The sequence below is a fragment of the Mus caroli genome, unplaced genomic scaffold, assembly GCF_978045245.1.
Source record: "Mus caroli unplaced genomic scaffold, Mus_caroli_1 scaffold_13, whole genome shotgun sequence".
Classification (NCBI taxonomy): Eukaryota; Metazoa; Chordata; class Mammalia; order Rodentia; family Muridae; genus Mus; species Mus caroli.
This window is the reverse complement of record NW_028227268.1, coordinates 101,773,800-101,798,787: the sequence shown is the minus strand read 5'-3', so window position 1 is coordinate 101,798,787 and position 24,988 is coordinate 101,773,800. Positions and strand designations below refer to the sequence as shown.

At 39.9% G+C, this 24,988-nt stretch overlaps 1 protein-coding gene across 5 annotated transcripts in view; it reads left to right on the top strand.

Moving 5' to 3' along the window:
* Positions 1-24,988, top strand: part of Wdpcp (WD repeat containing planar cell polarity effector) — a 363,888-nt gene that overhangs the window by 174,119 nt on the left and 164,781 nt on the right. For all 5 annotated transcript variants that reach the window (XM_021175454.3, XM_021175452.3, XM_029483315.2 and 2 more), the window contains one exon: positions 24,829-24,892. In XM_021175454.3, the coding sequence (XP_021031113.2) occupies positions 24,829-24,892 (64 nt within the window). The remainder of the gene's footprint in view (positions 1-24,828; positions 24,893-24,988) is intronic.

Below are 24,988 nucleotides of genomic sequence, written 5' to 3'. Positions count from 1 at the left end.
TCCTGCCCACCCGTGCTGCTCATCTGCTCAGTGTGATGTTTGAAAATGACAGTGTCCAAATGAAAGCAGACACACAACTAAACAGACATGGCTTGCTGCTTAAGTGTACTTGGGTGTTTTTACAGAAGGCCCAGGTTCCATTCCTAGCACCTACTGATAATTCCAGTTACAGAGAATTCAGTGTCTTCTGACCTGTGCACGAATCAAGCATGCATGTGGTGTATAGACATGCAGGCAGGAAAAACAGGCAGAAAATGAATAAATCTAATTAAAATTTTAAAATCTTTAGTCTATTCAACTATTAGTAGGAAAACAATTGGAAGTTGAAATTTCTTTTTATTTTGAGGCTCCTCTGGCTTCACAATCTTTTGCTTCAGGCTCATTTGAATCTGTAATGTCAAACATAAGTTCTCTAAGATAAGCTTTTCCTATTTACTGAGGTCTAGGTTTCCCAAGTCCAAGTGGACAGTTATGGAAATGTCAGTAATAAGTTAGGAAGCGTGTACGCAGTCAGTGTGACTTCAGACACAGGCAGAGCAGTGTTGTCTGATAGTTCTAACATTCAGAACCATAGTCATCCTGCACACGAAGTATAAACTTGTCACGATGAAGCTTATGTATGGCAGTGTTAGGCAATTGAGGACCTTAGGTCATTCAAGGGAACTCTTCGGAATTAAGCCATTGCTGAACAAATGTTGCCTAATGTCTGCCTGAGGCCATTTTCTCTCAGCAGACCTACATTCAGAACTTCTTAAAGACATAAAGATGTTGATCTGTGTTCACTCTTTCCTTTAGGAAGGGATAATTGTTACCCACAGGAAGGCAATCCTAAGAGGTGAAAAGGAAGGCAGTCCTGAGAGGTGAAAAGATTATGATTTTAGGCCTAGTGGATTCTTCATGTGTTACAGGAGTTTTGTTCTTTTGAAACGTTTGACATTTATTTTAATTCTCTTCTGTATGCTTATAGAGAACAGTGTGAATTGAATAAGTTAATTAACATGTCTGTCATTTCATCAATTTATTATTTTCTATAGAGAGGATGTTTATATTTTAGAAAATTAGAAAGTTATAATACATTGTTGGCAACTGTGCTTGCCACATGGTACAACAGATCATGAAAATTCAACATCTTCCCTTGCCCTGTGACCTCTCCCGAGACTCAGCACTTGGCTCTGAGTAGACTGTCCATGCCGTGGAGACCTCAGTAGGTTTCCCCCAGAAAATCATTCCCCACAGTACCCATGAGGTTCTGAATTCAAATTTGTGCTGGTTGGCTGTTTGGTGATGCTTTCAACAGCCCAGTTTAAATAGGTATTTCCGCATTTCAAGTCACTGCATGTCCTGACTACAGGTGCCAAGGCTGGTTATATAAAGCAGGAGTCGGCTAACTATAACTTGCCTCTTGGTTTTGTAAATATAATTCCGCTGGAATGCAGCCAAGCCCACTTGTTTCCATAACATCGATGCCTGCTTTCAAGCTGTAGTTGTGACAGGGTTGTGTACCCCTCAATATGTATTTACTTTCTGACCCTTTACAGAGAAAGTTTGCAAACCCTTGTTACAAATGAACAAACGCAGAGACCTACAGTTGCTGGGGGCGTGTCTTCTGAGTGTCTCAAGAAGACAAGACAAATGTTATTTGTAATACACAGTTAATCACTTCAGAACTGAAAGTCAGTGGAATTGATGCTAGGTCTAAGAAGTTGGGGGTACCTATAGGAATGGGAAGATAATTAGTTTTTAAAGATTTATTTTATTTGATGTAAATGAGCCTTTTCCCTGCATGCATATCTGTGTATCGCTTGTGTGCCTCATGCCTGTGGAGGTCAGAAGAGGGTATCAGATTCTCTGAATCTGAAGTTGCAGATAGTTGTGAGCCACCTTGTAGGTGCTTGGAATTGAACCCAGGTCCTCTGGAGAAGCACAAGGTGCTTCTGATCACTGAGCCATCTCTCCAGCCCCCAGGAGGTGATTTGGCCATACCAGACACAGCAGAGATGAGCCCAGCCTAGGCGTGCTATCACATGGCAGGGAGTTTGAGCCCACATATAGTCATGCTGATCTTCTGTGGCAGGAGGGGAGGAATGTGACAGGCAGGGAATAAAAAAACCTCTAATACCATAAGAAAATTCCCAAAGATTCTTAGTGTACCTGGCTAGAAGTTAAATCTTATATAGTGGCAACCCTCAAAGTTACAACAGAGCCAGTGTTTATAATTTAAACTTTATATTTAAGGAAATCATGGACCCAAATTTAGATATAAAAAAAAATACAGAGAAATTCTTGTGCCCCTTGCCCTATTCACCCCAGTGAATAATGTTCCAAAATATTCCAAAAATATAGCCCCATCTGACACATGCCGTACTAGTGTTAACGCAGTACAGACACAGCTAGGATGTGTGCGCCTACTGTTTTACTTTTAAAAACTGCATTGGGAGTTCATTCTCTCCTTGTACCTGTGGGTCCTGGGGACTGAACCCATCGAGCGTGGCGTCTGGTCAGTGCTTTTATCTACTGGTCCTTCCTGTGTCCTTTTATGACCACACATACTTTCTGACAGAGTGGTACACAAATGGGATTATATAGTACATGACCTTTGGAGAAAGATTCTTCCAGGTTCTGTTCTTTTCATCTCCAGTGTCTTCATCTCCAGACTTTTGCTAACAGATGCTATTGCAGTTCTTAAATCTTTAACCAGTTTTTCTCAGAAAGTGCCATTTTTCCTTTCCAGTATTTATTTAAAACTTATATCGTCGCAAACCAGTACATGAAATTTATGTTTTCATCTATCAGAAAGGTCTTGGATAAGCAACCCTGGTCATCATCAAATGACAAATGCTACACCTAGCAGGAAAGACAGCCTTCAGTTTATGCCCATGGTAGTTCTAGACCCCACAAAACAGCACACATAGTTGTAGCATCTGTGAGTGAGCTAGCTGATAAGCTAAGTGTTTAGAAACTTATGTATATTTTTATGTTTAATGATTTAAAGCATTTCTAATTTTAAGTATATTTTGATCTTATTCTTCCCCTTTCCCAAGTCCTTCCAGATCCTTCCCCAAAGTACCTACTAAACTTTATGTTCTTTCTGAACAAACAAAAGTCCAACACAATGACAAAACTCCCCCAAAGAAGCAAAACAAAACCCACCAAACTGTAACCAAATAAAAACACACAAAAACCTGTGGAGGCCAATATATGTCGGGTCTACTATTCCTGAGCATAAGGCCTGCCCTGGAGTAGTTGATACACCCAATGTTACTCCATGGGAGAAAATGGATTTTCTCTCTCTAAGCAGATATAAATGACAGTTCAATTCTTAACCTTTAACCTGGTTAAGGCATCATTCATTCATATTCAATTCATTCATTCATTCATTTTTTTAAAAGCAGGAGTGGAGTGTAAAGAAATTATAGCAAAAATATCGTTATAAGGAAAATGAGTAGCCACAAGGAGGAAGACTGTGAGCTAGACGTAAGAAGGGCATGCTAACACAGGCTCCGAAATGTGTAACGGGTGCTTGTGCTATTGAGGGAGCATGGAGGAGGCCAGATGATATGCTGATAGGCACCACAGCTGCATAGGCCCCTTCTGCCAGAGGTAAAGGAAATGGCTCCTTTTGGTAGAGGGGAACCAGCTTCCCAAGTTCCTGAGGAATGTTAACTTTTGTCTAGCTACCAGCAATCCTCCTGGAGTTCAGGTTGAGCTCATCGACAAAGACGTGCAGGGATACGGCATTCCCTCACTCACCTCTCATATCTTCTTGTTTTGGGCTATAACTTATAATGTTGCTATGATCATTTTATTCTTGTTCATGTTTTTAGTGCAAATGTGTAGATCCTATGTAAACACATTGATCATACTTGCTTGTTTTGTGAATTCTCTGATCACTGTACTAGAATATTTATCTCTTTTGTTTGGTTTTACATTTTTGTTTTTATATCATATAAAAAGGAACTAATCAAATTCTCTGCTAATTTCCCCCCTCAAGCTCCTTCCTTATCCCCACTCCTGCTATGGAATCTTTATTTTTTTTCTTCTTAGTTTTTATATCTTTCATACATTGCAAATATTTTTAAAACCTACTTGATACTTATTTATTTCAATTCAATGCGTATTTTGCTTGCTCTTTCAATAGACATTTTAAATGATCAATGTGTTACTGTGTTTTGTCATCTCTTGTTTGCCACATACATCATCCTAGAAGTTCCCTGTATAATCAGTAATCTGTTTATTTCAGTTATCTCTATGACTTTATGCCTCACATTTTATTCTAACAGTCCTCTGAAAATACCTTAACATAATAAATAACATAGCCAGTTATCTAATAACATGTTTATAAGGTTCTAATGACATCTGAGAGCTCACTTTTCTTCCACACTTAAAATTATGAGACATCTTTTGAAAGCAGTCACAAGGTTAAACTCATCTGGTAGATCTGTGAACTCATGTGTGTGCATGCCCACAAACTTGACATATCATAGATAATCCAAATTTCTAGTTTTCTTAACAAAACACTAGTAAATCCTAAGTCATTTACTGTTTTTGAGGCTGTGTTTTTGTGTATGAGTAAGTATGTGTGTGTGTGTGAGTGTACGAGCACACACATGGGTATGTATACAGACGTGTATGTATGCAGATGGAAGTCTAAGAATGACATCACAAGACCTTCTCACTCAGTCTCCACCTTATATCCTGAGGCAGAGTCACTTTCTGAATCTGGAGCTTGCTGTTGTAGCTACTCTGGCTAGCCAGCTTGGCCTAGGGATCACTGTCTCATGGAAACTGGGGTGAAAGGCAGGCCACCAAGGCCATGTGACTTTCATATGGATTCTGAGCATAGAAATACTTTAACATGTGGTATTAAAAGTCATCTCTCCATCCTTTCTTACCTTGTTAAATATATTTGCTTTGACTTATTCCTATCTACTTGTACTTATTTTGGATAATTGTTTCTGTGCCAATACAGTTAGCTATTTCATTTATTAGAAATAGTGTCCTGGTTAGTTCTTGTCAACTTTACATAACTGGAGACACCTGGGAAGAGGGACCCTCATAGGAGGACTTCCTCCATCAGATTGGCCTGGAGGTATGTCCATGGAGTATTTTCCTGATTAATGATTGATGGGGGAGGCCCCAGCCCACTGTGGGTAGTTCAGCTCTGAGCAGGTAGTCCTAGGTTCTATAAGAAAGCAAACTCAGCAAGCCATGGGGAACAAGCTAGTAAGCAGCATCTCTCCATGATCTCTACCTTAGTATCTGCCTCCGAGTTCTTCACTTGAGGGCTCACCTGGCCTGCCTTAATTTTGGACTATTAAGTACAAGCTGAAATAAACCCTTTTCTCCCCTGAGTTGTTTTTGGGTGGTGTTTTATCACAGCAACAGAGAGATGAAATAATACATATGGGGACTTGCCATGCCGCCCAGGCTAGTCTTAGAACCAGGCTCAGCGATTTGAACTATAGAGCTGTCCACTGGGCCTGGCTTCATCTCTAAGTTTAGATATGATCCAATGAGTTTAAAGTTTTCATGTGAACTCTAGTGTTGTTTGGTTTGGTTTGGTTTGGTTTTTTGGAGGGTTTTTTTTTTGTTTTGTTTTGTTTTTTCTTTTTTTTTTTTTTTTGGCTTTTTAGTTTTGGTTTGTCTTTTGAGACAAGGCTACAAGGTTTCTTTACATGGCCCTGACTGTCCTGGAACTCATTATGTAGACCAGGCTGGCATTAAACTCAGAGATCCACCTGTCTTTGCTTTTATTTTTTTTTTATTTTTTTTAAGGTTTATTTATTTTATGTATATAAGTACACTATAACTGTCTTCAGACACACCAGAAGAGGACATCAGATCCCATTACAGATGGTTGTGAGCCACCATGTGGTTGCTGGGAATTGAACTCAGGACCTCTGGAAGAGCAGTCAGTGCTCTTAACCGCTGAACCATCTCTCCAGCCCCCTCTAGTGTTGTTTTAAACAAGATTTTGATTAGAATATTGTGAATATGTATGTTGATTTTGTAAAAAAAAAAACTGGTATGCTTGTAATGTGTCACTCTTCTGTTAAGAAAAACAAGTTCTCTTCATTTATTCAATTTCTACTGTGTAGGTTTTTGCAGATATATGTCTTGTTTAGTTTCCTTCTAAACATTGTATTTTTTTTCTTACCATTACTGCTATTTTTTTTTTCTTCTAATCAAATTTCATAACAGTCATTCTTGGTACGTAAGGAACTATTGACAAATTGTGTTAGTTTTATAGTGTAGGACTCTTGAAAATTTAAAATTTATTTCTAATAATTTTGCAGTTGATTTTGTCTTCCAAGATAGATATTGAAATGTCTATGGATAATCGTTTCACTCCCCACATCATGCATTCAAACTGTGATTCTTGTGTAGTGAGTCATTACGTTAAGGGTCCTTCGTTGTATTTGTTACTTCAGTGAGAAAATGCTACTCTCCTGTAGTTCTGTGTGCTGCTGCTGCTGTACACACTGCTGTGTTTTATGCATTTCTGTCTCCCTGGAATGCCAATCATAATTCCTCTTTCACTGAATGTTTTCTAAGTCTTTAAATCTATAAATTTTAATCTTCCAGTGCCCCTGTTCTGTTAGGATAGTTCATTTTATCGACAGGTTTTCTAATACTATGCCTCCTTTACATTCTTGGAAGGTACCGCTGTGATGGTTAATCTTCATTGTCGACTTGACTGGATTTAGAGTCACCTAGGAAACGTGCCTCTGGGCATGCTGTGATGGCCTTTTCCAGAGAGGTTTAACTGAGGAGGAAAGACCCATCCTGAATGTGGACAGCACCATTCCACACTGGCTGCTAGCATGCCTCTCGCTGCTTCCAGACTGTGAACCTCCCTTCCCAACCATAATGGTCTAGGTCCCTTTAAAACTGAGCCTGAGTAAACCCTCTGTCCTCAGGTGTTGCCAGGTACTTTGTCACAGCACTAAGAAAAGTAACTAAGAAAGATATCTTATTGGAAATGGAACAGTTGGTTAAAAAAAATCAGAGAAACATAGAGAACAATTTATTTATGAGTTACCATGTGAACCAATTTTTTTAAAACAAATTAAACCATTTTTTTTTAAAAAAACTGTGGTCCAGTGACTCAAAAACTAGGCTTCTTCTAGGTATATCTTCCAATTTGGTTTCCTAATTACATGAAAACTGCTAAGATTATGGTTAGTTTGAAATTTTAGTGTTGTTTTTCATTTTTAGAACTGTAAAATTTAAAAAATACATGAAAATAATTACTATCAACATCTGGATGTGAATGTCTAGTTATTTAGATGTCTAGTTATTTGACATGGACAAAGTAATCGACACTTTTGTGAATGTGATTTGTATTCATAAAACAGAAACTAGAAATCAAACAATTCAAAAGCCTCAAACATGGAAGTAATGTAGTTCCCCACAAGGAAATATTTAGAAATAGAGAAAAACTAGGATTAGAAAAGAAATTATCTTGTTAATGTAAGAACACACATGTAATTTATATTAAAAATTATAGGAAAGAGAAATAAAGAAAATAAAGTCAGCACTTGAGAACTAGGAGCGGAGAATGCTGCTCAGGAGTGATGTCATTAGAAGCTGCTCATGCTGCCTTTGTGGCTGTGACCCAGGGCTTGGGAAACTGAAATAGGCATTGCCGTGACTTCAGTGCTAACTACCTCAAGTCCCTGTCTTTTAGAAAGTAATATAATTACTTAAAAACTGAATATTTTTAAATAATGTCTTTAGAAGGATCTTGTAGAAAATAATGTAGTCAAGTAGGTGTTTGGAAAGAGCGTGTATTAAAGGTTAATTCTATAAAATATTTTAAAGTAAAATTAAGTGTTCTTTGATTTCTTCTTTTTTTGTAAATACCACTCATGGCTAGTGGTGGTGCACACCTTTAATCTCAGCACTAGTCAGACAGAAGCAGGTGTCTCTCTGTAAGTTTGATGCTGGCCTGGGCTTCATAGAGAGTTCCAGGCCAGCTGGGTTATATCACGGGCTTTCAAGGTTATGCATGAGGTATTCAGTAGCTATGTTGACGGCAGAATTACTGTTTCTTAGTCCACTGTATAGAAGTTTTTCTGACTTAATCTCATCTATTTTTGCCCATCTATTAATTTTATGCATTTTGTTTTATTTTCTGTAACTCATGTATACTTACCCTTGAAAAACTTTTTTATGGCTACATGTCTAGGTGATTAAAGTTTATTTGAATTTTAATCTAGATTATAATTTCCCTTCCTCCCATCTTGTCCTGTCATGGAAACACTTTACTAACACCTACAAGATGGCTTTATATTTAATTAATTGACTATGTTCTGTGACATCTGGATGAATGATGTCTATCATTTGAAGGTAGTTCAGATGTTTTTAGTAAGAGCCACATCTGAGCCGACTGCACTGATTAGTCAGCCTGGCTGGTTCTGCACAGTAGAACAAGGCTTTCACAGTAACTTAAATGATCACCTTAGTGAAAGACCAACTGCTGAGATGGAAGAAAAGCTGCAGAGAATTATTGAAAAAATGATGGGACTTTTGCTCCAACTGAGATTGGAGCAAAGGAAGTGAGAGACAAGTGCCATGAGCTGCTATCAGCATTTTAAAATAAACATCTGCTTTAGCCTGAAGTACTTTGCTGAGCACAGGCCATCTCTGTGTCTGCAGAGATAAACAAGGCTATTGAGAAGCAGCTGAGAAGAGGTGAAGACCCAGGAAGCTTGCCTTGTGAGGGAATGAAGAAGGACGGTCTTTCTGGGTGTCTGAGGGAATCCATTGTAAAAACTGTTTGGAATAAGCTGTGGTGGTAATTTAAGTAATTTTTAATGTTGGAAAAGTTGAGAGAGTTCTGAGAATTAAAGAAAAAAGTCAGCAGAGTTTTTGGAAGGGATAAAAACTAATTTTCTTGACTAGCTTTTGCTGAACATGAAAACACACTGGCTGGTGTCCCCTAACAGTCTAGACTGACATGCTTCACGTTCTGTGACTAGACAGTGAGTGATGTCACACTAGGATCATCTTCCATTATTTGTCTTGTAGTCTCATTCAGAACTGAATAATAATTTCCTATAATTTGGGGAAAGACTTGATTTTTAAGTGTTTTAATGAATATTGTTTTCCCCCCACAAAAGCTCCCGGTTTTCCTCTCAAAGAAATGCTTTTAAATGTGTAGGAAAATTTTTTTCTTTTTCTTTTTTTGGATATTTTCTTTATTTACATTTCAAGTGTTATCCTTTTTTTCTGGTTTCCCCTCCAGCACCCCCCTATGCCATCCCCCATCCCCCTGCTTCTATAAGGGTGCTCCCCCACCCACCCACTCCTGCCTCCCCATTCTGGCATTCCCCTATACTGGCGCACTGAGCCTTCACAGGACCAAGTGCCTCTCTTCCCATTGATGCTCAACAAGGCCACCATGTGCTAGATATGTGGTTGCAGCCATGGGTTGCTCCATTTGTACTCTTTGGTTGGTGGTTTAGTCCTTGGGAGCTCTGCGGGGTCTGGTTGGTTGATGTTCTTCTTCCTATGGGGTTGCAAACCCCTTCAACTCCTTCATTCCTTTCTCTAATTCCTCCATTGGGAGGAATGGTTCAGTCCAATGGTTGGCTGTGAGCATCCACCTCTGTATTTGTCAGGCTCTGGCAGAGCCTCTCAGGAGACAGCTGTATCAGGCTCCTGTCAGAAAGCACTTCTTGGCATCTGCAATAATGTCTGGGTTTGGTGACTGTATATGGGATGGATCCCCAGGTGGGGCAGTCTCTTGAATGGCCTTTCCTTCAGGCTCTAATCCACATTTCTCTGAATTTCCTCCCATGAATATTTTGTTCCTCCTTCTAAGAAGGACTGAAGCATCCACACTTTGATCTTCCACCTCCTCCTCCTTTTTCTTCTCCTCCTCCTTCTTCTTTTTTTAAGATTTATTTATTTATTTTATATTTGTGGATATACCGTTGCTGTCTTCAGGCATACCAGAAGAGGGCATCAGATCCCCATTACAGATGGTTGTGAGCCACCATGTGTTTGCTGGGAATTGAAGTCAGGACCTCTGGAAGAGCAGTCAGTGCTCTTAACCACTGAGCCCTCTCTCCAGCCCCTTTGGTCTTTCTTCTTCTTGAGGTTCATGTGATCGGTGAATTGTATTTTGGGTATTCCAAGCTTTTGGGCTAATATCCACTTATCAGTGAGTGCATACCATGTGTGTTCTTTTGTGTCTGGGTTACCTCACTCAGGATGATATTTTCTAGTTCCATCCTTTTGCCTAAGAATTTCATGAAGTAATTGTTTTTATTGGCTGAGTAGTATTCCATTGTGTAAATGTACCACATTTTCTGTATCCATTCCTCTGTTGAAGGACATCTGGGTCAAATCAGGAAATTTTCTATCAGGGGACATATTGTTTGTTTCCAGCTTGAGGCTCTTAAAAAGCAGACCTCCTGGTTTGATGAAGAGTCTCACTGGTTTAGGCCAGCCCTCTGCCGTGCTGTTTTCACAGTGAAACCAGCTGTGTTGCTTTGCACTTCTGCAGCAGAGCTTGAGAGATCTGCTTTCCCACAATCGTTTTCCATTTTAGCTGTAGTAATAGTTATGGGCTTGTAGCTCATTGAGACTTTTGTTTGCATTTTCCTTGTGGCTAAATGATATTGACGGAGCCTTTTTTTTCCCCATGTGTTTGTTTTCTGTCTGTATACTCTGAATTGAATGTCTCTTGAATGTTTTTATCTATCTTCTAATTGGATTGTTTAAACATTACTTTTTAAATATTTGTGAAGTTTCCTTGGAAATGCAAGTGAGACAAAGAAACTATTTCATAAGCAAGAGAAATCTGGAATGCCATTTATTGACACTGTAGATGTTTAAATATAGATGTAGGAGCCAAATTGATGTGTTTTGGGTTTTTCTAAGATTCAGACACATGGAAGTAGTGCTGAGATGTTAAACATAAGAGAGGGAGGGGAAGTGAAGAAGTGGTTCAGGGCAAGGAGGAATAGATGGTTAGAGACGTAGATGGAACAAAGAGGAGGAGTTCTGTAGAGCTCCAGGTGTCAGCTTAACACAGCCTGGAGTCCTTAGAGGAGAAGCCTTCATCGAGGAGATGCTGAGGTCATCTTGGACCATGGGCCTGTCTGTGAGGGGTTCTCTTACTGATTGATGCAGAAGGGCCCAGACTGCTCTGCATAGTATCACTCCCCAGTCAGGTGCTTCTCAACCATATATATATATATAAACAGAGGCTAGTCAGCAGCATTTCTCCATGGTTTCTACTTTCATACTTCTCCTTTGAGTTTCTCTTCTAACCATTGTCTGTGATGGTCAGTGACCTGGGGACATAAGCCAAATAAAATTCTTTCTCCCTCACATTGCTTTTGGTCAGAATGTTTCGTCACAGCAACAGAATGAAACCAGAACAGGAGAATAAGAGATGCGTGGGCTTAGAGATGAAAATGCAGAACATCAGGTCTGAGGATACTGTAGAAGCACAGTTGTTTTGTTGGGTTCTGTAACATGACTCCAGAGCTAGTGAGTGGTGGGTCTGGGTGTTCATGGGAAAGTTAAGACTGTTTTAGATGAGTTGTAACTTGCTGACTGAAGAATCTGACCTCATTTAAATTACATTTAACCCATTAGTGATGAAGTTTAAAGAGCATTGGAACTGGTTATGGTAGTGTAGGCCCACAATCTAGAAATAAATAACTTTATTAGAAGAGCAATGGAGCTTAGAGTTGTCAATTTTGAGTCATTGACATGATTATTGAGACTGGAGTAAGGATAGAAATAAATGTTACAGGGGAATCACCCTACACACAGTGGGCAGTGCTTTGCAGAAGGGCAGGCAAGGACAAGCACTTCTGGCCCAACCCCTGACAAGCAATACCTTCTCTTCTCTATATATACTTACTGAGACAATATGCTTCCTATTAGGAAAAAAACCCTTTCCACAAAACAAACTAAATTACTCCAGGACCTATATAGCCTACATTTACCTTGCAGATGAATTTTATACTATCAATCTTTGTACCTATTTTTTAAACTTAAAATGTCATGATGGTTTCTCCCACTGCATTTTGCAATATGAAATTTAGAGTGGGGAACAGTTTACAAGCTGATTTGAGGATCAGGAAAACTGATGACTTCTGTCAATACAGTCTGCATTCAGACAAAACAAAGAAGTTTTGGTGCCCAAAACCTGTTTGAAGTGTATTTACAATGAAGTTTTCTCCTGAGCGCTTAAACTTTTGTAGTTTTGTAACAAACTTAAACTCGTTTGTTCTCTTATGTCTTAGCCTACAATAAAACTTTACTATAGAATATTCTAGCCAGGTGATGGTGGCACACACCTTTTACCCCAGCTCCTGGGAGGTAGAGGCAGGCAGATCTCCGAGTCCCATGCCAGTCCGGTTTACAGAAAGAGTTCCAGGACAGCCATGGATACACAGAGAAAAATAAAGAGATAGAAACTGAAAAGAAATATGGTCTTGGAAAAGAGTACAAAGTAATATTTTTTAAAAAATTAGAAATAGTCCTTCTGGTTCACACCAACACCAGGCCACCTTGAGCCGGAACTCAGCGGGCAGTCCCAGAGTCTCCAGAGGACTCTCCACCCCAACGGTGCCCTAGCACGCCCAGGATCTTAGGATCACTGGTGAGTGGAATACAACATCTGCTCCAACAGAACCAGGGGTGCCTGGTAACAGTTGGAGCACGAACACAGGAACCCTGATCAACCAGTGGCTCAAGGTCCTTCCGGTCTGTGCTGGTCTACCTTGGATTAGAACTCAGCTGACAGCCCCATGGTCCCCAGAGGAGGTACCACTTCCAGGCACTCTAACACATCCAGGATATTACAATCTTAGGATCCCAGGATCCCAGGATCTTGGTCACACCAGGATCTCAGGGTCTCAGAGGAAGCTGGAGTACCAAGAACTCTGACACATCCAGAATCTCAGCATCACAGGATACCAGAATCACAGGATCACAAAGAAAGCTGGACTCTGAGAAGTTCTGACTTAACTGGGATTACAGGAAGGATGGGCTACAATCAAATATATCGAGGTCAGGGAGCACGTGAGATAATCAGACAGCAGGAGGCAAGCACAAGAACAGAAGCAACAGAAACTAAGGTTACTTGGCAACATCAGAACCAAAATCTCCCACCATACAAAGTCCTGGATACACCATCACATCAGAAAAGCAAGACATGGATCTAAAGTCACTTCTCATGATGATGATGATGGAAGACTATAAGAAGGACATAAATAACTCCCTAAAAGAAGTACAGGAGAACACATCCAATCAGGTGAAAGAATTGAACAAAACTGTCCAGGATCTAAAAATGAAAATAGAAACAATAAATAAATCAAAAAGGGAGACAACCCTGAAAATAGATAACTTAGGAAAGAAGTCAGGAACCATAGATGCATGCATAATGAACAGAATACAAGAGAGAGAAGAGAGAATCTCAGATGCAGAAGATACCATTGAAAACATTGACAAAACAATCAAAGAAAATGTGAAATGCAAAAGATCCTGGCCAAACATCCAGGAAATCAAGGACACAATGAGAAGACCAAACCTAAGGATAATAGGTATAGATGAGAAAGAAGATTTCCAATGTAAAGGGCCAGTAAATATCTTCAAAAAAAATATAGATGAAAAATTCCCCAGCCTAAACAAAGAGATGTCCATGAATATACAAGAAGCCTACAGAACTCGAACTAGTTTGGACCAGAAAAGAAATTCCTTCCATCACATAATAAAAACACGAAATGCACAAAACAAAGAAAGAATATTAAAAGCAGTAAGGGAAAAAGGTCAAGTAACATAAAAAGGCAGACCTATCAGAATTATACCTGACTTCTCCCCAGAGAATATGAAACCCAAAAGATCCTAGACAGATGTCATACAAACCCTAAGAGAGCACAAATGCCAGGCCAGGCTACTCTACCCAGCTAACCTCTCAATTACCATAGACCATGGCGAAACCATGGTATTCCATGACAAAGCCAAATTTACACAGTAACTTTCCACAAATCCAGCCCTTCAAAGGATAAATGAAGGGAAAACTCTAACACAATGAGGGAAACTACACTTGAGAAAAAGCAAGAAAGTAATCTTTCAAGAACCCTAAAAGAAGATAGCCACATGAAAAAAAAGCTCCAACTCTAACAACAAAAATAACAGGAAAAGACAACCCTCTTCCGGTCAGAAAAGCACCTGGGCAGCTGGGGCGCAGGGTCGGCTGACACTCACCAGCTACCCACAACACCCGCCACAGGATCTTAAGACTTCTGGTGAGTGGAGCACAGCTTCTGCTCCAATCCAATTGCGCGGGACCTGAGACTGCATTAGTTAGGGAAGCAGAAACCGGCCTGAGTAGGGCCACAGGCCTCATCAGGCCGGATCAGCGCCAGGGTAGCAGGAGCGCAGGGTTGCCTGACACCCGCCAGCTACCCACGACCCCCGCCACAGGATTTTGGGACTGCTGGTGAGTGGAACACAGCTTCTGCTCCAGTCCAATCACGCGGGACCTGAGACTGCTCTGGTTGGGGAGAGAGAAATGCGGCCTACATAGGGCCACAACCCTCTTCCGGTCAGAAAAGCACCGGGGCAGCTGGGGCGCAGGGTCAGCTGACACTCGCCAGCTACCCACAACACCCTCCACAGGATCTTAAGACTTCTGGTGAGTGGAGCACAGCTTCTGCTCCAATCCAATTGCGCAGGACCTGAGACTGCATTAGTTAGGGAAGCAGAAACCAGCCTGAGTAGGGCCACAGGCCTCATCCGGCCGGATCAGCGCCGGGGTAGCAGGAGAGCAGGGTTGCCTGACACCCGCCAGCTACCCACGACCCTGCCGCAGGATTTTGGGACTGCTGGTGAGTGGAACACAGCTTCTGCTCCAGTCCAATCACGCGGGACCTGAGACTGCTCTGGTTGGGGAGAGAGAAATCCGGCCTACATAGGGCCACAACCCTCTTCCGGTCAGAAAAGCACCTGGGCAGCTGGGGCGCAGGGTTGGCTGACACTCACCAGCTACCCACAACACCCGCCACAGGATCTTAAGACTTCTGGAGAGTGGAACACAGCTTCTGCTCCAATCCAATTGCACGCGGGACCAGAGACTGCATTAGTCAGGGAAGCAGAAAACCGGCCTGAGTAGGACCACAGGCCTCTTCCGGCTGGACCAGCACCGGGGTACCGTCAACTACCCACGACCCCCACCGCAGGATTTAGAGACTGCTGGTGAGTGGAACACAGCTTCTGCTCCAATCTTTAAACAGTGACAACGATAACAACTAACCCCAGAGATTACCAGATGGCGAAAGGTAAACGTAATAATCTTACTAACAGAAACCAAGACCACTCACCATCATCAGAACCCAGCACCCCCACTTCGCCCAGTCCAGGGCACCCCAACACACCAGAAAAGCTAGACACGGATTTAAAAGCATATCTCCTGATGATGATAGAGGACTTCAAGAAGGACTTTAATAACACACTTAAAGAAATACAGGAGAACACTGCTAAACAGGCAGAAGACAATAAAGAGGAAGCACAAAAATCCCTTAAAGAATTGCAGGAGAACACTGCTAAAGAGTTACAAATCCTTAAAGAAAAACAGGATAACATAATCAAACAGGTAGAAGTCCTTACAGAAAAACAGGAAAACACATCCAAACAGATGATGGAAATGAACAAAACCATACTAGACCTAAAAAGGGAAGTAGACACAATAAAGAAAACCCAAAATGAGGCAACACTGGAGATAGAAACCCTAGGAAAGAAATCTGGAACCATAGATACGAGCATCAGCAACAGAATACAAGAGATGGAAGAGAGAATCTCAGGTGCAGAAGATTCCATAGAGAACATCGGCACAACAATCAAGGAAAATGTAAAATGCAAAAAGATCCTAACTCAAAACATCCAAGAAATACAGGACACAATGAGAAGACCAAACCTACGGATAATAGGAGTGTATGAGAATGAAGATTTTCAACTCAAAGGACCAGCAAACATCTTCAACAAAATTATAGAAGAAAACTTCCCAAATCTAAAGAAAGAGATGCCCATGAACATACAAGAAGCCTACAGAACTCCAAATAGACTGGACCAGAAAAGAAATACCTCCCGACACATTACAATCAGAACAACAAATGCTCTAAATAAAGATAGAATACTAAAAGCAGTAAGAGAAAAAGGCCAAGTAACATATAAAGGCAAGCCTATCAGAATTACACCAGATTTTTCACCAGAGACTATGAAAGCCAGAAGATCCTGGACGGATGTTATACAGACACTAAAAGAACACAAATTCCAGCCCAGGCTACTATACCCAGCCAAACTCTCAATTAACATAGATGGAGAAACCAAAGTATTCCACGACAAAACCAAATTCACACATTATCTCTCCACGAATCCAGCCCTTCAAAGGATAATAACAGAAAAAAACCAATACAAGGACAGGAACCACGCCCTAGAAACAACAAGAAGGTAATCCCTCAACAAACCTAAAAGAAGACAGCCACAAGAACAAAATGCCAACTTTAACAACAAAAATAACAGGAAACAACAATTACTTTTCCTTAATATCTCTTAATATCAATGGACTCAACTCCCCAATAAAAAGACATAGACTAACAAACTGGCTACACAAACAAGACCCAACATTTTGCTGCTTACAGGAAACTCATCTCAGAGAAAAGGATAGACACTACCTCAGAATGAAAGGCTGGAAAACAATTTTCCAAGCAAATGGCATGAAGAAACAAGCTGGAGTAGCCATTCTAATATCTGATAAGATTGACTTCCAACCCAAAGTCATTAAAAAAGACAGGGAGGGACACTTCATACTCATCAAAGGTAAAATCCTCCAAGAGGAACTATCAATCCTGAATATCTATGCTCCAAATACAAAGGCAGCCACATTCATTAAAGAAACTTTAGTAAATCTCAAAGAAAACATTGCACCTCATACAATAATAGTGGGAGACTTCAACACACCACTTTCACCAATGGACAGATCATGGAAACAGAAACTAAACAGGGACACAGTGAAACTTAGAGAAATTATGAATCAAATGGATCTGGCAGATATCTACAGAACATTCTATCCTAAAACAAAAGGATATACCTTCTTCTCAGCACCTCATGGTACCTTCTCCAAAATTGACCACATAATTGGTCACAAAGCAGGCCTCAACAGATACAAAAATATTGAAATTTTCCCATGCATCCTATCAGATCACCATGGACTAAGGCTGATCTTCAATAACAAAATAAATAATAGAAAGCCAACCTTCACGTGGAAACTGAACAACACTCTTCTCAATGATACCTTGGTCAAGGAAGGAATAAAGAAAGAAATTAAGGACTTTTTAGAGTTCAATGAAAATGAAGCCACAACATACCCAAACTTATGGGACGCAATGAAAGCATTTCTAAGAGGAAAACTCATAGCTCTGAGTGCCTCCAAAAGGAAACTAGAGAGAGCACACATTAGCAGCTTGACAACACACCTAAAAGCACTAGAACAAAAGGAAGCAAATTCGCCCAGGAGGAGTAGACGGCAGGAAATAATCAAACTCAGGGGCGAAATCAACCAAGGGGAAAGAAGAAAAACTATTCAAAGAATCAACCAATCAAGGAGCTGGTTCTTTGAGAAAATCAACAAGATAGATAAACCCTTAGCCAGACTCACTCGAGGGCACAGGGAAAGCATCCTAATTAACAAAATCAGAAATGAAAAAGGAGACATAACAACAGATCCTGAAGACATCCAAAACACCATCAGATCCTTCTACCAAAGGCTATACTCAACAAAACTGGAGAACCTGGATGAAATGGAGAAGTTCCTAGACAGATACCAGGTACCAAAGTTGAATCAAGATCAGGTTAATGATCTAAACAGCCCTATATCCCCCAAAGAAATAGAAGCAGTCATTAATAGTCTCCCAACTAAAAAAAGCCCAGGACCAGATGGGTTTAGTGCAGAGTTCTATCAGACCTTCAAAGAAGATCTAATCCCAGTTCTTCACAAACTATTCCACAAAATAGAAACAGAAGGTACTCTACCCAACTCATTCTATGAAGCCACAATTACTCTGATACCTAAACCACAAAAAGACCCAACAAAGATAGAAAACTTCAGACCAATATCCCTTATGAATATTGATGCAAAAATCCTCAATAAAGTTCTTGCTAACCGAATCCAAGAACACATCAAAACAATCATCCATCCTGACCAAGTAGGTTTCATCCCAGGGATGCAGGGATGGTTCAATATACGGAAATCCATCAACGTAATCCAGTATATAAACAAATTCAAAGACAAAAACCACATGGTCATCTCCTTAGATGCGGAAAAAGCATTTGACAAGATCCAACACCCATTCATGATAAAAGTCTTGGAAAGATCAGGAATTCAAGGCCCATACCTAAACATGATAAAAGCAATCTACAGCAAACCAGTAGCCAACATCAAAGTAAATGGTCAGAAGCTTGAAGCAATCCCTCTAAAATCAGGGACTAGACAAGGCTGTCCACTTTCTCCATACCTATTCAACATTGTACTTGAAGTCCTAGCCAGAGCAATTCGACAACAAAAGGAGATCAAAGGGATACAAATTGGAAAAGATGAAGTCAAAATATCACTCTTTGCAGATGATATGATAGTATATATAAGTGACCCTAAAAATTCCACCAGAGAACTCCTAAGCCTGATAAACAGCTTCGGTGAAGTAGCTGGATATAAAATTAATCAAACAAATCAATGGCCTTTCTCTACACAAAGAATAAACAGGCTGAGAAAGAAATTAGGGAAACAACACCCTTCTCAATAGTCACAAATAATATAAAATATCTTGGCGTGACTCTAACTAAGGAAGTGAAAGATCTGTATAATAAAAACTTCAAGTCTCTGAAGAAAGAAATTATAGAAGATCTCAGAAGATGGAAAGATCTCCCATGCTCATGGATTGGCAGGATCAACATTGTAAAAATGGCTATCTTGCCAAAAGCAATCTACAGATTCAATGCAATCCCCACCAAAATTCCAAATCAATTCTTCAACGAATTAGAAAATGCAATCTGTAAATTCATCTGGAATAACAAAAAACCTAGGATAGCAAAAACTCTTCTCAAGGATAAAAGAACCTCTGGTGGAATCACCATGCCGGACCTAAAGCTCTACTACAGAGCAATTGTGATAAAAATTGCATGGTACTGGTATAGTGACAGACAAATAGACCAATGGAATAGAATTGAAGACCCAGAAATGAACCCACACACCTATGGTCACTTGATCTTCGACAAGGGAGCTAAAAACATCCAGTGGAAGAAAGACAGCATTTTCAACAAATGGTGCTGGCACAACTGGTTGTTAACATGTAGAAGAATGCGAATCGATCCATTCCTATCTCCTTGTACTAAGATCAAGTCTAAGTGGATCAAGGAACTTCACATAAAACCAGAGACACTGAAACTTATAGAGGAGAAAGTGGGGAAAAGCCTTGAAGATATGGGCACAGGGGAAAAATTCCTGAATAGAACAGTAATGGCTTGTGCTGTAAGATCGAGAATTGACAAGTGGGACCTCATGAAACTACAAAGCTTCTGCAAGGCTAAAGACACCATCAATAAGACAAAAAAAACACCAACAGATTGGGAAAGGATCTTCACCTATCCTAAATCAGATAAGGGACTAATATCCAATATATATAAAGAACTCAAGAAGGTGGACTCCAGAAAGTCAAATAACCCCATTAAAAAATGGGGCTCAGAACTGAACAAAGAATTCTCACCTGAGGAATACCGAATGGCAGAGAAGCACCTGAAAAAATGTTCAACATCCTTAATCATCAGGGAAATGCAAATCAAAACAACCCTGAGATTCCACCTCACACCAGTCAGAATGGCTAAGATCAAAAATTCAGGTGACAGCAGATGCTGGCGAGGATGTGGAGAAAGAGGAACACTCCTCCATTGTTGGTGGGATTGCAAGCTTGTACAACCACTCTGGAAATCAGTCTGGCGGTTCCTCAGAAAATTGGACATAGTACTACCGGAGGATCCAGCAATACCTCTCCTGGGCATATATCCAGAAGATGTCCCAACCGGTAAAAAGGACACATGCTCCACTATGTTCATAGCAGCCCTATTTATAATAGCCAGAAGCTGGAAAGAACCCAGATGTCCCTCAACAGAGGAATGGATACAGAAATTATGGTACATTTACACAATGGAGTACTACTCAGCTATTAAAAAGAATGAATTTATGAAATTCCTAGCCAAATGGATGGACCTGGAGGGCATCATCTTGAGTGAAGTAACACAATCACAAAAGAACTCACACAATATGTATTCATTGATAAGTGGATATTAGCCCAAAACTTAGGATACCCAAGATATAAGATACAATTTGATAAACGCATGAAACTCAAGAAGAATGAAGACCAAAGTGTGGACACTGTGCCCCTTCTTAGAATTGGGAACAAAACACCCAGGGAAGGAGTTACAGAGACAAAGTTTGTAGCTGTGATGAAAGGATGGACCATTTAGAGACTGCTGTATCCAGGGATCCGTCCCATAATCAGCTTCTAAACGCTGACACCATTGCATACACTAGCAAGATTTTGCTGAAAGGACCCAAATATAGCTGTCTCTTGTGAGACGATGCTGGGGCCTAGCAAACACAGGAGTGGATGTTCACAGTCAGCTATTGGATGTATCACAGGGCTCCCAATGGAGAAGCTAGAGAAAGTACCCAAGGAGCTAAAGGGATCTGCAACCCTATTGTTGGAACAACATGATGTACTAACCAGAACCCCGGAGCTCTTGTCTCTAGCTGCATATGTATCGAAAGATGGCCTAGTCGACCATCACTGGAAATAGAGGCCCATTGGACTTGCAAACTTTATATGCCCCAATATAGGGGAATGCCAGGGCCAAAAGAATGGGAATGGGTGGGTAGGGAAGTGGGGGCGCTATGGGGGACTTTTGGGATAGCATTGGAAATGTAATTGAGGAAAATATGTAATAAAAATATTAAAAATAAAAAAAAATAACAGGAAACAACAATTACTTTTCCTTAATATCTCTTAATATCAATGTACTCAATTCCCCAATAAAAAGACATAGACTAACAGACTCGCTACATAAACAGGAACCAACATTTAGCTGCATACAGGAAACCCACCTCAGTGACAAAGAAATACACTACCTCAGAGTAAAAGGCTAGAAAACAATTTTCCAAGCAAATGGTCCCAAGAAACAAGCTGGAGTAGCCATTCTAATATCAAATAAAATCAACTTTCAACCTAAAATTATCAAAAAAGATAAGGAGGGACACTTCATACTCATCAAAGGTAAAATTTACCAAAATGAACTCTTAATTCTGAACATCTGTGCTCCAAATGCAAAGGCACCCACATTCATTAAAGAAACTTTAGTAAAGCTCAAAGCACACATTGCACCTCACACAATAATTGTGGGAGACTTCAACACCCCACTCTCATCAATGGACAGATCCTGGAAACAGAAAATAAACAGAGGCACAGTGAAACTAACAGAAGTTATGGAAAGAATAGCTTTAACTGATATCTACAGACATTATATCCTAAAACAAAAGGATATGCCTTTTCAGCACCTCATGGTACCTTCTCTAAAACTGACCATATAATCAGTCACAAAACAGGCCTCAAGAGATACAAAAATATTGAAATAATCCCATGAATCCTATCAGATCACCACGGACTAAGGCTGATCTTCAATAACAACAACAACAAAAAAAATAATAGAAAACCCACATACAGGTGGAAGCTGAACAACACTTTACTCAATGATAACTCATTAAGCAAAGAAATAATGAAAGAAATTAAAGACTTATTAGAGTTTAATGAAAATTAAGCCACTACATATCCAAACATATGGGACACAATGAAATCAGTCCTAAGAGGAAAGCTCATAGCTCTGAGTGCCTCAAAAAAGAAAATAGAGAGAGCATACCTAAAAAGTCTAGAACAAAAGGAAGCAAATTCATCCCAGAGGAGTAGACGGCAGGAGATAATCAAACTCAGGTCTGAAATCAACCAAGTTGAAACAAAAAGAACTATACAAAGAATTAATCAAACCAGCACCTGGTTCTTTGAGAAAATCAACCAGATAGATAAACCCTTAGTCAGACTAACTAGACAGCAACAGGGACAGTATCCTAATTAACAAAATCAGAAATAAAAAGGGAGACATAACAGAATTGGAGGAAATCCAAAAACTCATCAGATCCTACTACAAATGCCTATACTCAACACAAATGGAAAACCTGGATGAAATGGACAATTTTTCTAGACAGGTACCAGGGACCAAAGTTAAATCAGGATCAAGTTAACAAATCTAAACAGTCTTATATCCTCTAAAGAAATAGAAACAGTCATTAATAGTCTCCAAACCAAAAAGAGCCCAGGACCTGATGGGTTTTGTGCAGAGATCTATCAGACCTTCAAAGAGGACCTAATTCCAATTCTCCTCAAACTAGTCCACAAAATAGAAACAGAAGGTACTCTATGTAATTTGTTCTATGAAGCCATAATTACTCTGATACCTAAACCACACAAAGACACAACAAAGAAAGAGAACTTCAGACCAATTTTCCCTATGAATATCGATGCAAAAATACTTCATAAAATTCTCTCTAACCAAATCCAAGAACACATCAAAACAATCATCCATCCTGACCAAGTAGGTTTCATCCCAGGGATGCAGGGATGGTTCAATACATGGAAATCCACAAACATAATCCACTATATAAACAAACTCAAAGACAAAAACAACACGATCATCTCAGATGCTGAGAAAGCATTTGACAAAATCCAACACCCATTTATGATAGAAGTCTTGGAAAGATCAGGAATTCAAGGCCCATACCTAAACATAACAAAGGCAGTATTTTATATATATATATATATATATATATATATATATATATATATACTTATATATATATAAAACTCAAGATGTTGGACTCCAAAAAAACCTAATTACCCTATTTTAAAATGGGGTTCAGAGCTAAAGAATTTTCAACTGAGGAACACCGAATGGCTGAGAGGCATCTTAAAAAATGTTCAACATCCTTAATCATTAAAGAACTGCAAATCAAAAACAACCCTGAGATTCCACCTAACACCAGTCGGAATGGCTAAGATCAAAAACTCGGGTAACAGCAGATGCTGGTGAGGATGTGGAGAAAGAGGAACACTCTGCCATTGCTGGTGGGATTGCAATCTGGTACAACCAATCTGGAAATCAGCCTGGTGGTTCCTCAGAAAATTGTACATAGTTCTACTGGAAGATCCAGCAATACCACTCCTGGGCATATATCCAGAAGCTGTCACAACTTGTAATAAGGCCACAAGTTCCACTATGTTCATAGCAACCTTAATTATATTAGCAAGAACCTGTAAAGAACCCAGAGGGATGGATACAGAAAATGGGGTACATTTACACAATGGAGTACTACTCAACTATTAAAAGCAATGAATTCATGAAATTCTTAGGCAAATGGATGGATCTTGAGGGTATCATCTTGAGTGAGGTAATCCAATCACAAAAGAATACACATGGTATGTACTCACTGATAAGTGGATATTATCCCAGAAGCCTAGAATACCTAAGATACAATTTGCAGAACCCGAGAAACTCAAGAATAAGGAAGTCCACAGTGTGGACACTTTGATCCTTCTTAGAAGGGGGAACAAAATACCCATGGAAGGAGTTACAGAGACAAAGTTCAGAGCAGAGACTGAAGGCATGACCATCCAAAGACTGCCCCACTTGGAGATCCATCCCATAAACAACTGCCAAGCCAGACACTATTGCAGATGCCAATAAAATCTTAATGACAGACTTATATAGCTTTCTCCTGAGAGGCTCTGCCTGTGCCTGACTAATATAGAAGTGGATGCTCACAGTCATTCATTAGTCAGAGCACGGGGCCCCCAATGGAGGAGATAGAGAAAGGACCCAAGGAGCTGAAGGGATTTGCAGCCCCCTAGGAGGAACAACTATATGAACTAACCAGTAACCCCAGATCTCCCTGGGACTAAACCATCAATCAAAGAAAACACATGGAGAGACTCATGGCTCTAGCTGCATGTGTTGCTGAGGATGGCCTTGTCAGTCACCAATGGGAGTAGAGGTCCCGTGAAATTTCTATGTCCCAGTATTGGAGAATGACTGGGCTAGAAGCAGGAGTTGGTGTGTTGGGGAGCAGGGCAATGGGGGAGAGGATAGGGGTTTTTTGGATGGGAAACTAGGAAAGGAGATAACAGTTGAAATATAAATAAAATATCTGATAAAAAATTAGAAATAATTTATATTGTTCTTTTAAGTTAGCTGAGAATATTTAAAACTTACAAATATGAGAATTTATAATAATGTGATATTTAATTTCTTTTTTCTAATAAGCATAGAGGTGCAGTTATATAATGTATCAAATATTCTTACCCTGTTACATTCTTTATACCCCATAAGTCTCTCTTTAAAAACCCCAATAAAGTGTAAATTAGGAGAATTTCTAAGTTTATATATTCTCAGATTTGCTGATACCTCCTTTGTGTTCCACTTATCTGTAAGTCACATTCATGGTCCCCAAGACCTCTGTGCTTAGCTCCTCCACAGTGTAAGATCATGTCATGTGCTGGAGGATCTTAGTGGGCCAGACTTTCTCTTTTGGGAAATATTTTCCCCATCAGACAAATGTAAACAATACCATATAAATATACAAAACCAAGCACTTTGCCCTTTCATATAGCTTTGTTTATAACTAATATTCTTCTCCCTCCAATACAGGTACAAGAGATTTGAAAAGGCCTTTCTTCTAGCTGTTGACATTGGAGCTCGTGACCTGTTCATGGTAAGTCATTCCTAGGGATATTTTTTGTGCCTTCAGTTCTAAGGCTGAGAGTAAGTTGTCAGCTTTTGTGACCATTAAAAAGGATTAGTGTCATTT